Below are 19872 nucleotides of genomic sequence, written 5' to 3'. Positions count from 1 at the left end.
TTAGCATAAGCAATCTGATCACAATCCATATATAATTTCCTTCGTTTGAGTAAAACGAATTAGAAGGAAATTATTTTCCCTTGTTTATAATGAAATAACCGCCTGGTGGCGATTGATAAGCACGAGGAATTCGTGCGAATATGAATAGTAAGGCATTTAGCTTCGGGGAACCGATCCGTTCACATCGATTCAATTGATTGTTAAATTTTACAAGAATTTTATTGTGAAAGTCTTCTGTTACTATGCAATTTCATCATATGAATGATAAATCTGTTTTTCATGTGTCTTCAAAGAACATAACCATGTAATATACATCTGTATAACTTGATAAAGTACATATACATGAATCATAAAAAATATATGTTTTCTATACATCTTTGTTAAGGAGCTTATGGGTGATGAGGCCCGACATCAAGTGGTACGAGACAAATCCTGTAAATCTGGATGACAAACGGGCAGAGGTTTCTGAGTTTTCCCCAAAAGGAGGGTTTTATCACAGTTGTTCCTCGGCCAGTCGACCACGTCTATACGCTCCATTTTTTAAGGCATGTTGTTTACCAGACATACTTTGCTCATGTTGCTAGTTCATGCTGTATGTGTTAATCGGTTTCCCAAGTGCTTCACTGAAACTTCCAAAATAATACCATTGAAAAGTATTGATTTTGTTGTTTTCTATAGGAGGTTATAGAATGGTATTCAGGGAATACTAGTTACACTCCGATACGCTTCATTGACCAGTCAGTCTGGAGATGTTGACCTTACAAGGTCACTGACTTTTCGACGGGCGTCCATACTAAGCGACCGGTCTATTCGTGGGCCCCAGTACAATTATGCTGTTATTTTGTTTTTGTTGCTATTGCTGTTGTTGTTTTTATCCCACCAACTTTGGGCCGTTTATCATTAGCAGATGCAAAAGTAACGTTTACTTATTGTATACGTTGACGTCATTTATATTAACACCGATGTTGTTCTAAAAAGTTTTCTTCACCTTTTCCTTGTACTTAATGATTCCAATGTACACTTATGTGATATTCGAAGCCCTTGGGACCCCGTGTTATTTGTTTTCGTTTGAAACAAGTTTATGAGTAGAAAATGAATATGTAAATATATAACCAAAACAAATATTAGAAACGCGACATAGGAGATTGAAAAACGAGGTTGGTATTTAATATGCAAATGAAGACAATATAATGGTCATACATCATTGTCTCCATTCTCTCAAGTTCACTGTACAGGTCCGTTATTATATAACGCAATCCGATTAGCTACATCGTTCTTTGATCCACCAGGCCATTGCCGTTCCAATTAAAATAAAGACCAAAAAAATCAAACCACAATAACTTGATTGATTTATTATTCAATGGATATTATTTTTACATAAGTTATCGGTATTCAATTCTCTTTCAAATGATACCAAAATGATATGGGATCTCCCAACATCAAAATGTAGCATTGTAACCAATGACTCAATGTAATGATATGCTTCAAGTGACACTCTTATTCAAAATCAATGCATAGACATGTATAACAAACATAAATTTTGAATGATAAACTTTAAACTACTTACTAAATAATGTATTGATGGTTAATATTTAATTACTGATAACATTGAACACGTGTTTTAAATAGCTGAAACCGCATAAGTGTTAAATGATTGGTGAGTGCGAAAAGATTTACTCTGATCTACTATAGTATCATAAGATAGAAATACCGTGTTTTATGTTCATTTCTTTCAAATTAAACTCGGTACCCTCGATAAGAATAATTGTGTTCGACATTTACAACCTTTTTAGTATATTTATTTATAGTATAAATTGTGGTAAATCTAATTTAGGAGTAAGAGGGCATCTTTAACTGTAAATGGGATACCTTCCGCGTACTGTCATACTATCTCATGAATGAAAACATATTCTGTATCATGCAAACAATAACCTTTATCACAAATCGGAAAAGTTATGCATTTTGAAAATGATGTAAGCAGTTTTCCGTCCTATATCCATTTGTATTTTGTAATGGATAAAGATTATACGCAGTTGCTTAAACATGTTTTTGTTCGTAAATACATAATAACATCTTCCAACCAGCCTAGTGATCAACACATTTTTTCAAATGAAGTGTTTTTTAATTCGTTTTGATACGTTTATTTCAGTTAAGCCACAGTCAGTCGTCATTGGGTTAAATCAGGTGAAGCGGTAGATACAAACAGTGGTTGGTCCAGTTAGTGGGTTGTTTACCTACTTTTCCATAGACCACTAAACAGCTGTACCATTTATTTTATTTGGTGTTTGGGATTATATCCTGTTTACTGACCAAGCCTCTATTTAAAAATACCGCTTCACCTGATTAAAATCAATAATAAATGACTGCGGATCCAGCAAATTTAACCGTGCGGAAAATCTTACTATCCCATTAGATAAAATCTCATATCGCATACATGCTTACATACTCTTTCTTTGTCCGCTTCTGTTTCCTACATTAAATTCATAAAGTGGCGTTTAATTCAAGAAAAGTAGATAATTTTAAGAAACTTAACCTGAGCAGGAAGTTTTAAATCATTATTTCTTTCAATCGTCTGGTGGAATCGGTAGTAAAACAGCTAAAAAAAATTTATTCCAAAAATGGGTTAATAGAATAACACGTCATTGCATCATGCTTTCAGTAAAAGAATGCGTGTGCATTGGGGTTTGGAAAACTTCCTCATTCGTGTTCATTCATAAATAATGCCCTTTTGTGTACAAGTATTATTTCTTTAATAATATATGGTCGGGGTAAATACCTGCGTAATACGTGAGACAACAAGGCACTCCTTAAAATGAAGTGCCTCGACTGTCTATCCCCTACCCACCCCAGTCTTGAAAAAGTTCCTAGGTATTATTATGAATAAAATGGTATTTTTTATATTTCTGATTCGCACAAATCGTAGAACATAAATTATTTTTGTAATCGCCTAAGAAATTGTAAATTGGGTATAAACTCACACATACACGTATGGTTTTTTTTTATTATAACAGCCATGCAGGGTTATAAGGGACTTTATAATTTCCTCTACATCCGTTCGTGCGTTTATACCAAACTAGTAAACCTTTTGTGATTCGAAAACACCCGTGCTAAGACTTTTCTCAGACAAATCTTCAACATTTCGAGATACAGTCTAACGTCGTAATAATGCTATGCCATATCAGTTCTCACGTCCAAGCTTAATAAAAATCCCTTATCAAATAACTCCGCCCCTCAAACGTCATACGCATGGGCACGTCCCTGCAACACACGCGTGACGTCAACGATCAATCCCTCTTTCGTGTCGTTGAAAACAGAATAATATTGTCATGAATGCGACAAGAATGATGTAATCTATTGAGTTACGGACTAAACAAGGTCAAACAACATAAAGATCACTTTTAAATGAAGCGAGGATTTGAATGTAATATCTATTATGTTTTATTCTCTTTTTTCTGGTACAAAAATATCCGGTAATAGATTCAATGCGTACTTGCCTAGAGAATAATAAAGCCTTCGAAGGAAAAGTTTGTCATGGCGAGAGCACGTTTAAAATTATTCGGCCAGCCTTGACATTCTAATCGATCGTTCAAAAACGTAAACACGAGATGCAATGTAGACCAAGAAAGTTACTAGTTGTTTTCTCGTTACCGGTGGCTGTTCACTTAGGATGCAAACCTTAGTTGAGATGATTTTTAAAGTGGTACACATTATGTTTTGTATTTCAATAGTTGAATATGAATAACTGAAAATGTTACGCATTTTGTTATGAATGCATGTTAGCAGCAGCGTCCCAAAAAAATTCGTTGTACAGTTTATACATGTACTAATGCACCAGTCAATTGTGACCACGCCCCGCTCCCCAGGTCCGGGGGTATACCGGGGATAGCCGGGGAAATTGGCCGTGTTCTTACCTTTCAAGTGGCCACGCAGTGCCGTGTGAATGCGGTGGTTTTGTCTTCGCTTTAAATATAACGGGGAATAGTCCTTCCCTAGGGTCCCTGGTGTGCAAGGGCATTTGGCGGGGATTTTACCATCTGTTCGTTCCCGCAGGGCGGGGATTTTACCCGGGGATGGCTGGACCGAAAGTCAAAGTCCCCGCTATTCCCCGGACCTGGGGGCCGTGGTTACAATTGACTGGGGCACCGGTTAAAGGCTGATATTAAGCACTTCGTTTCCTGGGTATGACTGGTAGTCTTTATTAGAGGCAAAGGGAACGTTCCCTAATAGGGCGCGTACCACGACCTCTTGGTGAGAACCCAGTGGTCAACTAAACTCTCATCATCCTGGTCCTAATCAAGGGCGGATCTGGGATTTGACGATCCCTCCCGCAGAACCGAAATTAACTTGGTTTAAAGTGATGACAGGGGTTGTCGGTGGTACCCCCCCCCCACCTCCACCCTGGATCCGCTAGTGCTATTATGGCACGCTTTTCCATGGGTTTTGAATGTCCAGTGGTATTCGCCGGTATGTACGAATATTGCACTTAAAAATGAAATTTAAAATCACACTTGTATTTCAGAACGCTTCATGGAGTGTGATGATTAATTGAAACCTCTTTATACACAGTCTGCGTTTCGCAGCAATTTAGCAAAATATCGCCGTAAAAAGGAAATCTAACTTCCAACAGACTGGTTCCAATATCGATTCTGAGAAAGTTCACTTTATAAATCTCATTTAATCTTATTACACAATCTCTCTCTTTGAACATTTAATGTTCTAATGTTCTTGGTTTTAGTGTTTGAATGATGTTTGGTTACAAGGACCTCGCCGTACCAATGCGGCAAAAATGCAACTTGGGCCCCAGCCCCGACAATGCATTTACTGATGATTTTCTTTTCTCCAAATCAACTAGATGCAGACAGATACATGCTACTTGGCATATACTTTGTTGTGAATGTTAAAATCATTACATCTAGTACTTTCGTTACCGTGAATCCAGACTGATGTTGTCATTTTCTTCAGTGCTCGGGCTTTGACAAACGTTTTGAAAGTTGGAGCTCTTAGCTCAACTGCCCAATATGTACGCAAGCGATTGTAACACGCTGCTATTACAGCACGAAATAGACGGAGATTGCCGAAAATGGCCGGAATGTTACGATTTCTACGCCAGTGGTGCATTACTTTATTGTTACATATAATTGAAAATAATCAGGACGAGAAGTGAACAGAGTACGTTATTACATCCAGATTTTTTTCTGTCTAATCTTATACCTCTGATAAAGGGGCTGACTCTTTGTTTATCTTATCATACATACATGTACTATTACATTTTACGAAACCAATTATTCATGTGGCCATGAGATTTAAGAGTATTTTCTGATCAATTATGAGGGTACCAGCCCCATCCCTTCCCGTTGTCTTGTATAGTATTCTCAAATCCTGCATAAAAATATGGAACACTTTTTTGTATATAGTCTGCTTACCGACTTATGTCATAATTTAAGTTTCTGCATACCGCGTACCATCCTACTGAGTCCCGCGTACTCTTTGAAAAACTTCCTGCACGTCTTGAAACCATGCACAAAACTTCCATCATTGTATTCATCATCTGAAAAAAACAACTAGTAATATACTTTTCTTTGGCCTTGACTCAAGTATTTTTCCTGCTCATTGTGATGCAGCGATGTATTTATAACTCATGTTAAAACCCGTGCATTTGCCTATCACGTGTACAACTAGGTCAGGAGTATAAATAGCCGAGCTGATATCGGGAAAGTTCATAGTACGAACAGCTGATCAATGAGTGACACTAAACCAGCAGCTTCTTAGTTATTTTATTTGTAAATTAAATTATATATTTATTAATAGTTTTGTGAGGAGATTTTATCTACATTTTATCACATCAAGTAAGTTGTTTGTTTTATTTTTTCTGATCTTAGTGAGTACTTTAATCATCAATGTTTATCAATTTACCCACGCTCGTCTTTTGGCAGAAGTCATCCGGTGTGAGTCAAATAGTGTTACGATTTTTTATGTATTTTACGTTCATCGAAAATAAATCAGTATTGTGGTTTGGCGCACGAAGTTTAAAAGATCCGAGCCCACGAAAATACATCCATGTCAGATGTAACCACTCCCCTAGTCCACATTGTGATACCCCCTCCCCTTACTTTGAAATTTGTTCACTAAATAGTAGATACCAGTGGTAGCAAAGTTTTATCTACTATTCGAGCTGTTGCGTACTATACTCTTGCGTACCGAAAAAACACCCCTTAAATACAGCGTACCAAAAAAGGGCGGGGTGACCTTAGAAGACTATAAGTATATATCACAATGATTATCGTTATTCGTTTGATTGGGCGATGTTATGTAAAAAAAATTAACTTCCATGTAGTGTTGTATACGTTCGTGTTCATATATTCAATCTTGTGACTGTCGGCAGGAGTTTAATTTTAAGAGATTGACGATAATTTACCTGACATTGATTTGAGCGATTAATCAATTCCTCAAAAGGTTTGGTGAACATGTGTTATACGAATGATGCAATATGAATAACAAGTTATTTACTAGCCATTTGCCTTATTCCTCAATATAATTGAATCGTACGTCGTAGAGCCGACTATTTGACATGTATACACGAAATCGGATACAAGTCACGTCTCTCGAGAGTGATGGCTGGATCTAGCATGGAAAAATCGGGTTCTATCTGCCTGTGCGTGTGTACTGAGTGTCTGATATTTTCCTATAATGGTGGTTAGCTTGTCCAATCAATATATATCTATGTTAAATATAAACAACAGAACCCATATTGACCGGAAGAAAGTTCTACGAAAAAGATTTTATAACATGTCGAGTAGCTTGATCGTTTTGTAAATATTTTAACATTTCGATGGTACGATTTGTAAAATCATTCTTTAAGTTGCATGGTAGCTAAAAACTGCTTTTAAACCTTCACACTACGTTATCTAATGCATCCCAATCACTTTACGTATTTACGTAATGTAGTGCAAGCGCACGAGTGAAGTGGATGCTCGCAATGTTTCTTAAACCTTGGCTTGGCATCCTATTTTGTGCACCGACGGTAAATCCATTACTCGTGGTTGTATAAATATAGCCTGTATGCCAGGTAGATGTATTTTCAAGTTCAGATTAATATGGAACAAGGAATACTACGTAGGGACCTACGACGACGGTCATCAATCATTAGCGGTTCCTGAGGGGGGAGGGGGACACCCGGCGCCCCCTCCTTAAATCGTCCAAGTTTACTTTTCATTTCAATATGGATGGAAAAAGTAATAAACTTATAATAAACCTATAAGAGGGGAGGTGCTTATTTTTAGCGAGCTGGAAAGAGGAAGAGTATGAGCTATGGGGATTAATGGGAACTAAAACTTTATATAGAAAGCTGACCGAAAAAAGTATGTAGATATGGTGAGTTTCGTACTTCTGTTCAATGACCACTTCGATTGAATTGTTCATCTGTCAGTAAGTCGGTTTGAATTGTGTGTGTCTCTCAGTAGATGTCTTCCCGTCGGCCCGTATGTCCAAATTAGGGGCGACAACCCTTTGTTTGACTTATATGTACGTTCTTGTCGTATTTTTGTTCATCTTTCCAATCTATAAATTAACAATAAAACTGATGCCAAACACTGTTTTAAGAGAACGATTACAGCACCATGCGTTAATATCCTGACATAGTTTAAGAATGGTAATGTATTGAAAACCGACCATGTATGGCTTTTTAATGCTTAATTGACACAGGCCGTACTGTTATTTGACGTATGTCCTACTTTTGTATGGAATCCCAATAATGACCTCCACCATTTTGATGATAATTATTCTGCGAAGGTCATAGCTGTGTCATGTTTGCATTTGTTAGAGATAAAGGGGAGTTAATATGCCGTTGTCATCTGTTCATATTTCTTTATCTATGTCAGTCAGCTGTCTTCATAAATTATGAAAAATGGGTTATCTTTCAATTGTTAAGGTCATAGACACGGTCCGGCTGTCCTCACTTAAGGACAATTTAAGAAACTTTTTAAGGGTCTTGTTATGAAATGCAGGTTAAGTAATAGCACCTACATTTCTGTTTGTACTCTTTAATGAACTAAGGGTACTTAGTTTTGAAGAAATAATTTGTATCTATGATCTGATTTCCAATGAATTTCGGTTCGACAAATAAAATAAAATAATCTAATAAATTAGTAATAACCAATAAAGATAGTTTGATCGTAACAAGGAAGTCCCGCTCCCTACGATTACTTCAATATCACTGAATCGTTTCCTAAAGCTGCACTCTCACAGATTGAACGTTTTGACAACTTTTTTATATGTTTATGTTTGTCTTGGAACGAGCAATTTTTGCGAACATGCATAGAAAATCGTTTCTTTAACATGTACTCTCACAGATTAAACGTCTTGACAACTTTTTTATTTCTTTGTCTTGGAACGAGCCATTTTGAACGAACATGCCTGGAAACTAGTTTTTCATGTTAATGATCAAAAATTGTGTTAAATGCATTTTTCTAAAAGCATCGATTTTAGCCATAAATTGATTTAGTGGTACATGAATGTTGACAAAAATCAGACCTGAGGTTTTTATATTTACGTCCGAATATCGATGTTTTGCGGCTAGAAGTGTTACTAACGTTTTAAGAAAAAATCTGTTTTGGGGCATAGAACATCAACTTTTGAACGTAAATATGAAAAACTGCGATATGGTCGTTGTCAGCAGTCTTAATCACTGGATTTCGGTCATTTACGAAAAAAAATGGCTCATCCGAAGACAAAAAAAGTTGTCAAAACGGTAAATCTGTAAGAGTGCAGCTTTAAAAGGTATTCATCGAAAGTAGCGTCATAGACAGATATGATTTGCAACCCGGAAGAATTGTTCTATAAGAAACATGATACCACATTAATATTGGCTGTTCTTATATATATATCTTAAACAATAATGACTAGTTTGCACTCGGCTCCAATGAAATTTACTTATTGATGATCTCATTTTAAAATCAAAATATTGCCTTCGTTTATCCATTGGCGAATCAAAGAAATCTGGACAACATTACGGATTGGGCCTCAAACAAGAAATCTGGCGAATGGAAAATTACATCTAATCAATAACGACATAACAAAAATGCGGCTTGTCTTTTTAACAGTCGTAAGTCGTAACTACTCGTCGGGCAGCTTAGCTGACTGCATCTTTAGTGGCCAACCCATCACTTTTGTTTCGAAATAAAGCAGACAATTAAGTTAAAACTATCATTATTGAACACTGAAGATCGAAACCAAAGTTAAACGGTTTGCCCTATATCTTTGGATTTCTTATGCATGTAGACTGTCATACGACTAAGATGGGACTGAACCGAAACAAATCTCATATCGTTCCATTATACGGGTTCTCTCCCCTGTACTTCAAATTTGATGCTGTTTTGTTTAGGTCGAGGTACAGAGCGTTAGTTTATGAATGAGACTACAGGCACAAGATTGAAATGATATTTCGCAGATTTCTCATTTTCATTGCGTTGCTGTGGGATAACTATAGATGTCATTCATCGCAGGTCTCGCAGTATTTTGGGTTCAAACTGGTGGGGGTAAAATCCCCCCCCCCCTTTGGTTTTATTTTTTTTGGCATTATAGGGCAGACCTTAATAAAGTCAACAAATCATCATCATAATTCGCAGAACTTCTACTAGTGGTCTATTAGTAACCGGTCTTGCTTGCTACACTCATACGTGAAGTAAGGAGAAAATAAAGAATCAAAGAACCTCTCTCTCCCCCACCTGGTCTCTTTCATCTATCTCTCTCACTCCCCTCTCTCTTTTTATGTACTTTATATTTTGCGACGCTAGACCAGTTCCGCTTTTTTGAGAAAAGATTGTCGCACGTGTCATATTTGAACATTTATGTAAGTAAGGCCAAAAAATAGCTTTGTTAGGGTTACGTCCTATTCAAAAACAGGTTTTGATGGTAGGCTTTCTTATTAGGCTTTATTTAGAACGTTTTGGTCATTGTTGGAGAATAGCACTAGTTCGTTACCATCCATAAAGTGCAAAATCTATGCACAACAGACATTCAAGGTCTCTCTATAGAACTTTATTCTCTAATAATTGTTTTCCTACAGTTTGATTTCTCGACGCCAGTTATGAAGCCAGCTAGTATATAAAGCCAGCTAGTGTTAATATCAGCTGCTTTCATTTCTAATCATAATGATTGTATTATTCCAAAAATATCTCCAGACACCTTTGACAGTATTGATATGTTTACCCATTTAGACGCCAGCCTCTCGTTTATTAATGCGACTTAGAGAGAGTAATGCATGTTGTTGTTTTTTCTTGATTGCCTGTTTTCAGTAATCAGAACGAAATATGATGTAACATGTATGACTAATTGATCTTACGTAACTAACATGCGCGACTGATTAATATCCCCAGATTTGCAAGTTATATAAACACGATGGTTTAAAGGCCAACTGTTAAACACAATCTTATTGATAATTTTGTGAGAAAGAACTATACACAAACTACTGCTTTATTCGCGCAAATATTACATAAGATGAAGAAATGAAAACGGAAACCATATGTATCACAATTTCCGGCAACATGACTCTAACTTAGTGCGTAGACTGTGCACTCAGAGGCGTTCGTGAATTATTAAGTTGCAAATAAAATAATGACAATTATGTCGCAAGTTGTAAATATTTGAGTCCGCATTTAATTGATAAATAAAGCTTTACGTGGCATCAAACATGTGTCAGTCGGGCTTCGCACAAATGTGTAGATATTATTTTGTAACATTATCGATGTTTTCTTTCGTGTATGTAATATTTGTGTTTTGGTTTATAACGAAGATCTTTATATGCTTAATTTACATAAACGTTCGGACATGTTCTGTTTTGTGAGTCAATTTTAAGAAATGAGTATAAAAATAATAAATACACATAATTTTGACACTAAAATAAAGATAATAGCTAAGGTATTCATAACAAACTATCAGTATTGAAAGTAGTCACAACAAAATATAAATTGAACATTAGCCCTTGCAAGTGCCGCATTAAGGCTCTTTCAATGGGCATCAAAAGTGCCCATTCTAACCCAGCACTCTGCCCTTTTCAAATCCTGGCTAGAACCTTGCATATTAAGATGCATGGAATGCTTATGAGGTAATTTTATCAATATTTTTCCCAATAGCTATAGATGTCCCTTTAACTTCAAGTTTATTAATTCAAGGTTGTATCTAATGTATAATAACATTTATTGCGATCCAAACAATTGTCGCTATTGGTTTGCTTCGCTGCTGACATATTAAGCCACGCCCCCTATTCTCTTAAATATCTAGACATGTTTTCACGAATCCAGCACTTTACCTTTCGATTCTGTACATTACATTGATTTCTTTAATTGAAAGTGAGAAATTGAAACATTCAAAGGTGGGTGCGCCTTTTTCTATTAAGGTTACTTTTTTGTATGCGCTTTTTATATAAATATATAATTATATTTATTGTATACGCTTAGAAAAAAGTTATAATGATCGTCAATTATAAGTTCATACCTCAATGCAAAAGCTAGTTATAGTTCCGGATGCATTATTTTATAAATATGATTACTTTTCCGGAAGAGAAATTAGCACGGCCTTCAGTCATTGAGGAACTGTGTCGAATTGTTTTAATTGAAATACTTTCGCAAAAGAGAACAAAGAAGCTTGGCAATAATAATGTTTTAATAATAACAGTGGTGATGTGTGTGGGTTTTTTTTCTTCTAATTATCTTGTGTATATAAAAAAAATGTACATTCATTTCGTGCGTCAACTGTCCATCGGTTAATGTCTTATGGCCAAGTCCAAATAAACTTGGAACTTTTAATTAGTTGCCACTTCTCTTTCCAGGATGACGGCCCAAGAATACAGCGGACGTCTGGACAAGGGTGTCCTCAACCACTACATGACCCTGGAGTGCCCGGGGGACAAGGTTCAATGCGAGTATGTGTGGATCGACGGCACAGGACAGGGCATCCGTAGCAAGTGTAAAACACTCGACTTTGAGCCAAAAGATCCCAGTGGTGAGTTTTTGGGCTAGTTTGAAAGGGTCGGGTATTGTAGCGGGTGGTGGAAGGGGGCGTATCGGAAGAAGATGGCAAGGAACATGTGTACGTACTGTGCGCTTGTGTCGTTCACGACACTCTTAAACGTTAATAGTGACTCGCTCATGTTTTCGAATAAAGATTATTTTCCAGTAATGCATTTAAAAACACTTACATTATCAATTTTTTATTATATGGTATCAAAATTGCAGAAAAAAAGTACAGTTATAGCATGAAAATGTATTTTGGTTTTAGTGGGGTTCGAACCCATGCCGGTAAAGTCAAGAAAAAGTAGAAAACAGCCCACAGTTTCTTACGCTAAAAATGTCAAAAAAATACATCAAATTGATATCGTTGTGTACAACGCATTGAATTTTAATTTCCGATTTATCACATTACTTACGACACATTTGTCTTTCGCAGTTTATATATTTACGTATTGTTCGAATTCAAAATATATTTATCTGTACTTATCCCGTGACTTTCACATGCTAAATAAACACACTATAAAGTATATTAAAATTGGGAAACCATTATACACTATTTTTAAAGGTGTGAACTAACCTGAGACAAAAACAAAAAAATCTTATAATCATGTCAAATGATTTTGTATCGGCCTCATACTAGCTCTAGTTTGGTTTGAGGGAAATACTGTATTTGCCGATTTTTGGACCATCTTCATGGTGTCTAGTCCCTAGGCGTAAGTTGCCTATGCGTTCGAGTACAAGCAGTATTTCAAGGTATGCTATTCGGATTGCTGGTTATTAATAACTCCATTATGGTTGACTTAAGTAGAATATTGAATACCATCTAAGGTCAAAAACTGTTTCAGTTTAATCTGAATAATCTTGGATTTAAACTGCTTATACGTACGTTTATTGTACAAAGGTTGACCGTCGATGTCCGAAGGTTCAGTGACCCTGTCTTGTGTCTAGACCTTACAACGCTATCTAAAAACGTGACCTTGTGTTGACCGATTAACCACAGTTTTTGAACTTGCTGCTGTATGAATGACAACCACATAACTTGGTATTTAGGCCTTTTTATGAGCAGTATTTACTCGCAAACCCCGACGTACAATTACAGACAAATAACATCACCGATGATTAAATGGCAAGGCCGATTATGTTGTTTTAAATAGCAATACGATTGACAATTGGAGCACCTGGGCTATTTCCTACGGAATTCTGTTAGGGTCATCGCCTATGAATGTGTTGATCTGAAATGCGATACTCGATAATACGATAATGAAAACGAGAAATCGCGAAACTAGAATTACGAATAGTAATAGTAATTACGACAGTACGATGATGAAAACGCGACAGTACGATAATGAAAGCACGACAGTACGATGATGAAAACGCGACAGTACGATGATGAAAACGCGACAGTACGATGATGAAAACGCGACAGTACGATAATGAAAGCACGATAATGAAAGCACGATAATACGACAGTACGATGTCGATAATGCTATATATTATCATGACTTCACCATTGTACTGTCGCGTTTTCACCATCGTACTATCGCGTTAAAATGACAGTTTATTGTAAATAGTTTTCAGAAAAGCGTGACTTTAAAGCGCTGCAATTGATAATTTATAATTCACTGATAAACCATTCAAGCGGATACTGTATAATAAAAATGCAAATGGAAAGCGAAGTACGTCAACAAAAAACCATTTATCAAACTTAATGTTTCCCTTTTCCTGTACATTGTGGTATGATGTCAGTATGACCTAAATGAAACCATACACAGTGGCATTGTACTCTACACGGCTTTTCAGCACCGATTAAGTAAGAGCAGCCAAGGTCATAAGGATATTTGTAATTTAGACCATGGCCACTTGACATTCTTTCAGCGCTATAAGTAAGACATCAACATTTTTCATTGCCAATATCCTGGGTTGTAAACAAGCTTTGACACCAAATCAAGTCATACTATTGTTATTAATTACACCTTGAAATTTGCTTATAAAAACAAAATGTGACATGTCTATCCGTCGGGGGGGGGGGGGGGGGGGGGGGGGGGGGGGGGAATAACCCCGATATTGTCGGAAGACGTAATCAGATTAGTTTGTAATTATCTGCCTATTTTTTAGTGTTGGGCAATATTTGTTGTCCAATGAGCTGGCAGTATATATCAGATGTGCTGTACATTCACTAAAGCGAATCATCAGTCAGTCTCTAATTATTTAAACCAGGTACATTTGTTGATTTAAACACAAGACACAACATAATTTGGAACAGTATGGCAGCTTGTGATTTTTAGAATGTATTTATCAAATTAGAGTTCTCGTCCGGCCGCGCCGGGCATGACAACATTTTTGTTTTGATAACTACATGTGTACAAACACTTAGGCCTAAAAAAAAATTGTTTGGTTAGGGTTACATCCTTTTCAAAAATAGGTAGGGTAGGTAGGCTTTTTATTTTTTTTATTTTATTTTTTTATTAGGCTATATATAAGAATGTTATTTTCATCATTGGAGAATGGTGTTAAAGTTATCTCCTGTATAAGCATTAAAGGTTTTAAACTACACATTGAAAGCAATTAAAAAAAAAGAAAAAAAAAAAAATTTATTATTTGTTTTTTTTAGTTTTTCATTTTTTTTTTCAAACTGACTATAAAAACGGTAGGGTCGGCGCCTATTCCGTAGGTAGGGTCGGGTAACCCGAACCAAATGTATTTTTTTTTAGGCCTTACCTATACAAAAAAGTGTAAAACACATTGCTTCGGTCATAGTTCATGACTTATTTTTGATCCTGAATAAGGAAACTAACAACTTAAAAAACAAATTGCTATAATCTACAGTTAAAACTCGTTATTTCGAAATCGTTTGGGCCTCGGGAAATACTTCGAGATAACGAGCATTAGATAGAACTGAAATACAAAAAGTGTATAACTTGATCCGAGGCAATCGAGAAAAAGTTCGACAAAACCAGATTATCGAGATAACAGAGTTCGAATTAGCGAGTTTCGGATGTAATTTATAAATTCTGTACTTAATCTCATTTCAGAATGCCCGGTTTGGAACTATGACGGGTCGAGCACGTATCAGGCGGAGGGTTCCAACTCGGACATGTACCTGCGCCCATGCGCTATCTTCAATGATCCCTTCCGGCGTGGAAAGCACAAGCTGGTTCTCTGTGACGTCTACAAATACAACAACGAGCCCGCAGGTAATTATATAATCATGTAAGAGCCCGATCCAAGAATCTTGACACCTTTCTCCTTTTTTCCAAAAAAATAAATAAATAATAATAAATAAAATAATAATCCTATTCCTCTTTAAAGGAACAGAATATCAAATGGTAAGGAAATTGTGTGATGATTTACTTAATTTATGACTATTCCTTGAAATTTCTATTTACATTTAAAGACCGTCTGATATCTTTCGGAACTATTATGTTGTTAAAACAAAACTGTCAAATAATGTTTGGTGCCACAAAGTTTGATAATTACGGTATTTTTTCCCCTCTACACAGAGACGAACAAGCGTTGCACGTGTAAGAAGGTTATGGAAGAGGCTAAGAGCGAGATCCCCTGGTTTGGTATTGAACAAGAGTACACCCTCCTGTCTCATGACGGCCACCCGTTCGGCTGGCCAAAAAATGGCTTCCCTGGACCACAGGGTAAGTTAAAAAAAATAATTGTTGGGCGTTGAGTAAAACGTATATGTAGCACTTGGACACGTTAATGTTTGAATCCCAAGAGTCTGCAAAAAGGACCACCGTTGCGATGCATGACAGTCATTTTCACGACGTTTTGAGCATTAAAGTGTTGTTGTTGGCCAGTTTTCATTGATATTGTCCACTTAGGTCTACGCATAGTCCCAAAGTATCAAATGTGTTTTCGTTCCAAACTAATTATATGATATTATTACGAACAATCAGAAAAATAATATGCACATTTTACCTTATCTAATGGTAATGCAAATCGGTGGGTATACGTGATAACGTTTTTAACTAGTAATCAAAACATTAATATGATTTTTTTTACCTCATTTAATAGTTATGCAAGTCGGTGAATATGTAACATACTGAGGGATTTCAACGCGTAAATCGTAAATTAAATCTGATTCGACTTAAATGTTAAAAAACGTAAGTTATAGGCGATTAACTTTGAGCGAAGACACATTAAAGACCTCTTTGAAAGGCGAATGAATGCATGTAATTTAATTTTTATAAATAGATGATGTGAAAAAGCAATTATAAAAAGTAAGGCAAATTGATGAAGGACGACTGCTTAAATCGATCATGTTTTTCAAGTTGAACACACAGTCTAATGAAATACTCACATTTAGTAAAATTGTACCATAGAATGAATGTATTGTTTGAATACATCTTCAATAAGGGGGATGTTCTCTTTTTTATTAAATACCCATTTCAAATCAACACGCAATACATATCGCAAATTAAGGTAGTCCGTATCTCTCTTCAAAGTCCAAATTCTTTACTTTGCCCACACTTTTAACCTCAAATACTTTAAACCAACGTTTGTTTCTTGACTTTCCAAATAATTCCTTTACGACGACCTGTTATGAACTACTTTTTTTGTTATGCAGGACCGTATTACTGCGGAGTTGGCGCTAACAGGGTATACGGAAGAGACATTGTAGAAGCCCACTACAGGGCGTGCCTATACGCAGGAGTCAAAATTGCTGGCTGCAACGCTGAAGTTATGCCTGCTCAGGTACTTGAATAAGTTACAGTTGAATGTTGTTGCTTTTTCAAACTTGATTATATTTGGTTTAAAATGGACCCCCCAATATATTTTAGCTTTATTTAGATGCACATACTTTTTACCTTAAATATTTTGACAATTAGCTAAATAAGAATTAAAAAACGTTTCCACAGTTCGCATCCATAACAACGCGCTAGTGTTTTTGATAATCATTCCCAAGGCGAGAAATAATCGATATGTTTTACATATCCACAGTGGGAGTACCAAGTGGGGCCGTGTGAAGGTATAAGCATGGGCGATCACTTGTGGTTGGCGCGTTATCTTCTCGAGAGGGTCGCTGAGGACTTCGGGGTCGTAGTGACCCTTGACCCAAAACCCATGCCAGGGGACTGGAACGGTGCTGGAGCCCATTGCAACTTCAGTACACAGAAAATGAGAGAAAAGGGCGGAATCAAGTGAGTTTGGATTTGATATACAAATAAATTATTGAGGAAAACCTTATTGCTAAGATACTTCAACCACGCGCGCACGTTTGGCCTCGTGATATTTATCATCAGTTGAATCTAAGCAGGAAGCAATTTAAATTTACATTCTTATTCAAATGAATACATTCACATTTATAACAAACATACATTTTGAGTGATAAACTACTTACTAAATAATGCATTTATGGAAAATATTTTTAATTGCTACCAAGCTTGTTTTCGTGCATTTAATAGCAAAAACTTTGTAATGAGTGGTGAGTGCTAAAAGATTTACGGAGATCTATTATCATCTCATGAGATAGAAACACCGTGTTTTCTGCACCTTTCATTCAAACATACTCTGTATCCTTCTTAAAAATCATTTTTTTCGACTTTATCCATCCTTTTTGGTATGTTAAAACAAACTTCGTCTTAATTGTGTTACTGCTTATTTTGGAATAAGAGTGCATCTTTAAACGAAAGACTTAGGCTTAAGTTAAATTCGGTCTCTTGTTGTCTTGGTGATGAGTAACAGGCGTCATTTGATATTTATAAGAAACATCAAGCACATATCTTGTGTCAGCTGCGACGACATTTTTATGTCTATTTAAATATACTAAATGACTTGATTAAAGTTTATGCTTTGAAATCAAAGGGTTTAATTTTCTGTTGTGAACAAGTTAATAGATTAGATTTGGTTTCGTGCGACACGATAACCTGAAATACAACGCAATTGATTTGAAGGTTGACTAAAGCCGCAAAGGTTATATTTGAGATGAAGCTAATCATCGTGTCTTGGCGTGATCACCTACAATGACAACAAAACATGGTGTTGACTGTTTACTTTCCTGATCATAAGTGCTGACCTTGATGTAATTTACATTTCTGAATGAATACAACTATACCAATATTTTCGTAAACAAATAGGTCGAGTATTAATGCTACTGTTACATTGTTCAGGACATTAATCTTTAACTGTTTTTGATATCAAAATGAAATTAAAAAATATTGCATTTAAAAACGATACTATAAGGAAGTTGACAGTGCATTTCAATTATTTTTTACCTATGAATTTATTATCTTTCTATATTTAAAAAAATGTCTGCTTTTTTCAGAGAAATTGAGAAGGCCATAGACCGGATGAGCTCGCAACACAGACGACACATCACCGCCTACGACCCGAACGAGGGTGAAGACAACAAGCGCCGCCTCACGGGCTTGCACGAGACCTCGAGTATCGAAGACTTCTCCGCAGGAGTCGCAAACCGCGGGGCCAGCATCCGCATCCCCCGCCAGGTGGCTGCCGACGGTTTCGGTTACTTGGAGGACAGGCGGCCGTCGTCCAACTGTGATCCATACGCTGTAACGGAAGTCATAATTCAGACGGCGGTTCTAAACAAATAAACTTGAAGAAAATCTTGCATTTGGGTTACAGAAAACACTTAGGACGTCATAGATACATTGTTTTATACATGTGTACTTTTAGTATTCATACGTACATTTATTTAAATATAATCATTACGGTGCAGTCCAGTGGAAAGTAATGTAGGATGCACTGAACAATATATATATATATAATATTGCTATTTCCCTGTGTTCCTATTTGATTTTAGAAACCGGTTAAGCAAACGTTTAACACAATTTTGGTAACAATCCTTCATTTTCATTTCTGAAGGGTTACTAGGGGTAGTTATGCAGGTCATTTCTTCTCTTATGAGGAAACTTTGGAGAAGTTGTATGGGTCATACTTTTAGTATAATTATCGTTATAATATGTCTTACATAGGCTATTTTACATACTTTTATTTATGCAAAACCTTGCATAAAAAGACATTACTTTCATATTACATATGTTTATCATCTAATAATTTTTATGTTCATTGCAAACGCTTCACCATACATTATCATTGTTAAATCATTCTTTGGGATTTTAAATTAAAAAACTTTTAATTTGTCTCATAACATTTGAAGATTTCAGCATGAACACGCTTTTCTGCAGAAATGTGGTTGTTTGCAGTATAACGGTTAAAACCTCATGTAATTAGGAGGCAGCAAGCGTTAATGCGAAATGAAATTATTAAATGTTTATTTTTACTTGTGGTATTGTTGTTTTCTTAACCCAAAGTTGCTGTGCGCGCAGAGGTTATCCCATATGTGTTTGCAAAACATACAGTCACGATTTTGTGTTTGTAAGCTTTTTTACACTAGCATTCGGGCAAGGCCCATTGGCGACCGCTCTGATAAGATTGTAAGTCATATAAGGCTTTTTGAGCTTAATTCACAGACAGAATGTAACCCTGGTTAGAGCTCCTCTGGTTCTTTAACGTGTAGCACTGTCACACGGGACCCCAAGTTAACGTATTCTCGTAAAAAGACTAGTAATTTTAGTGAAGCGGCGGGAACACTGAGTGTACCCCAACTGAGGCCACAGGAAACTAAAGTAAGCCAGGGGCAGCTGTTTGGATCTGCATCATACTTTCAAATCTCTATTGGGTTATCAGGCAGCTGTGAAAGCCAAGAAAATTAAGTACAGAAACACAAAACTTGTGATTTGGATTGGAGGTTGGAGAAGGTCAAATACTGGTCGAGAAACGAGGTAATAGGAGTCAAATTAGTGGTCGGTAATGGAGATTGGACAACGTCAAATACTGATAGTGGAACGAGGTAATAGGAGTCAAATGAGTAGTCTGAAATGGTGGTGGGACA

The 19872-nt window shown here is 36.3% G+C and overlaps 1 protein-coding gene across 2 annotated transcripts; it reads left to right on the top strand.

Annotated features, from left to right (window-relative positions):
• The first annotated feature begins 5687 nt into the window (after window positions 1-5687).
• On the top strand, window positions 5688-19260 carry LOC128223817 (glutamine synthetase-like). 2 transcript variants are annotated; one of them, XM_052933230.1, is made up of 7 exons: window positions 5688-5846; window positions 11825-11997; window positions 15038-15199; window positions 15506-15652; window positions 16585-16712; window positions 16959-17158; window positions 18283-19260. In XM_052933230.1, the coding sequence occupies exons 2-7, from the start codon at window positions 11826-11828 to the stop codon at window positions 18569-18571; spliced, it is 1098 nt and encodes a 365-aa protein (XP_052789190.1). In that variant the 5' UTR covers window positions 5688-5846; window position 11825; the 3' UTR covers window positions 18572-19260. The 2 variants fall into 2 exon arrangements, with proteins under 2 accessions (XP_052789190.1, XP_052789191.1); XM_052933231.1 differs by lacking the exon at window positions 5688-5846 and adding an exon at window positions 11347-11368.
• The last annotated feature ends 612 nt before the right edge of the window (window positions 19261-19872 follow it).

This window comes from Mya arenaria, chromosome 17 (genome assembly GCF_026914265.1).
Source record: "Mya arenaria isolate MELC-2E11 chromosome 17, ASM2691426v1".
Lineage (NCBI taxonomy): Eukaryota > Metazoa > Mollusca > Bivalvia > Myida > Myidae > Mya > Mya arenaria.
Note: the sequence above shows the minus strand (reverse complement) of the source record. Positions and strands in the feature narration are given on the sequence as shown.

Coding starts and splice junctions, on each gene's coding strand:
- LOC128223817 (XM_052933230.1), top strand. CDS start 11,826: ATGACGGCCCAAGAATACAGCGGACGTCTGGACAAGGGTGTCCTCAAC. Junction 15,200..15,505: donor ATACAACAACGAGCCCGCAG/GTAATTATATAA, acceptor CCCTCTACACAG/AGACGAACAAGCGTTGCACG. Junction 15,653..16,584: donor TGGCTTCCCTGGACCACAGG/GTAAGTTAAAAA, acceptor TTTGTTATGCAG/GACCGTATTACTGCGGAGTT.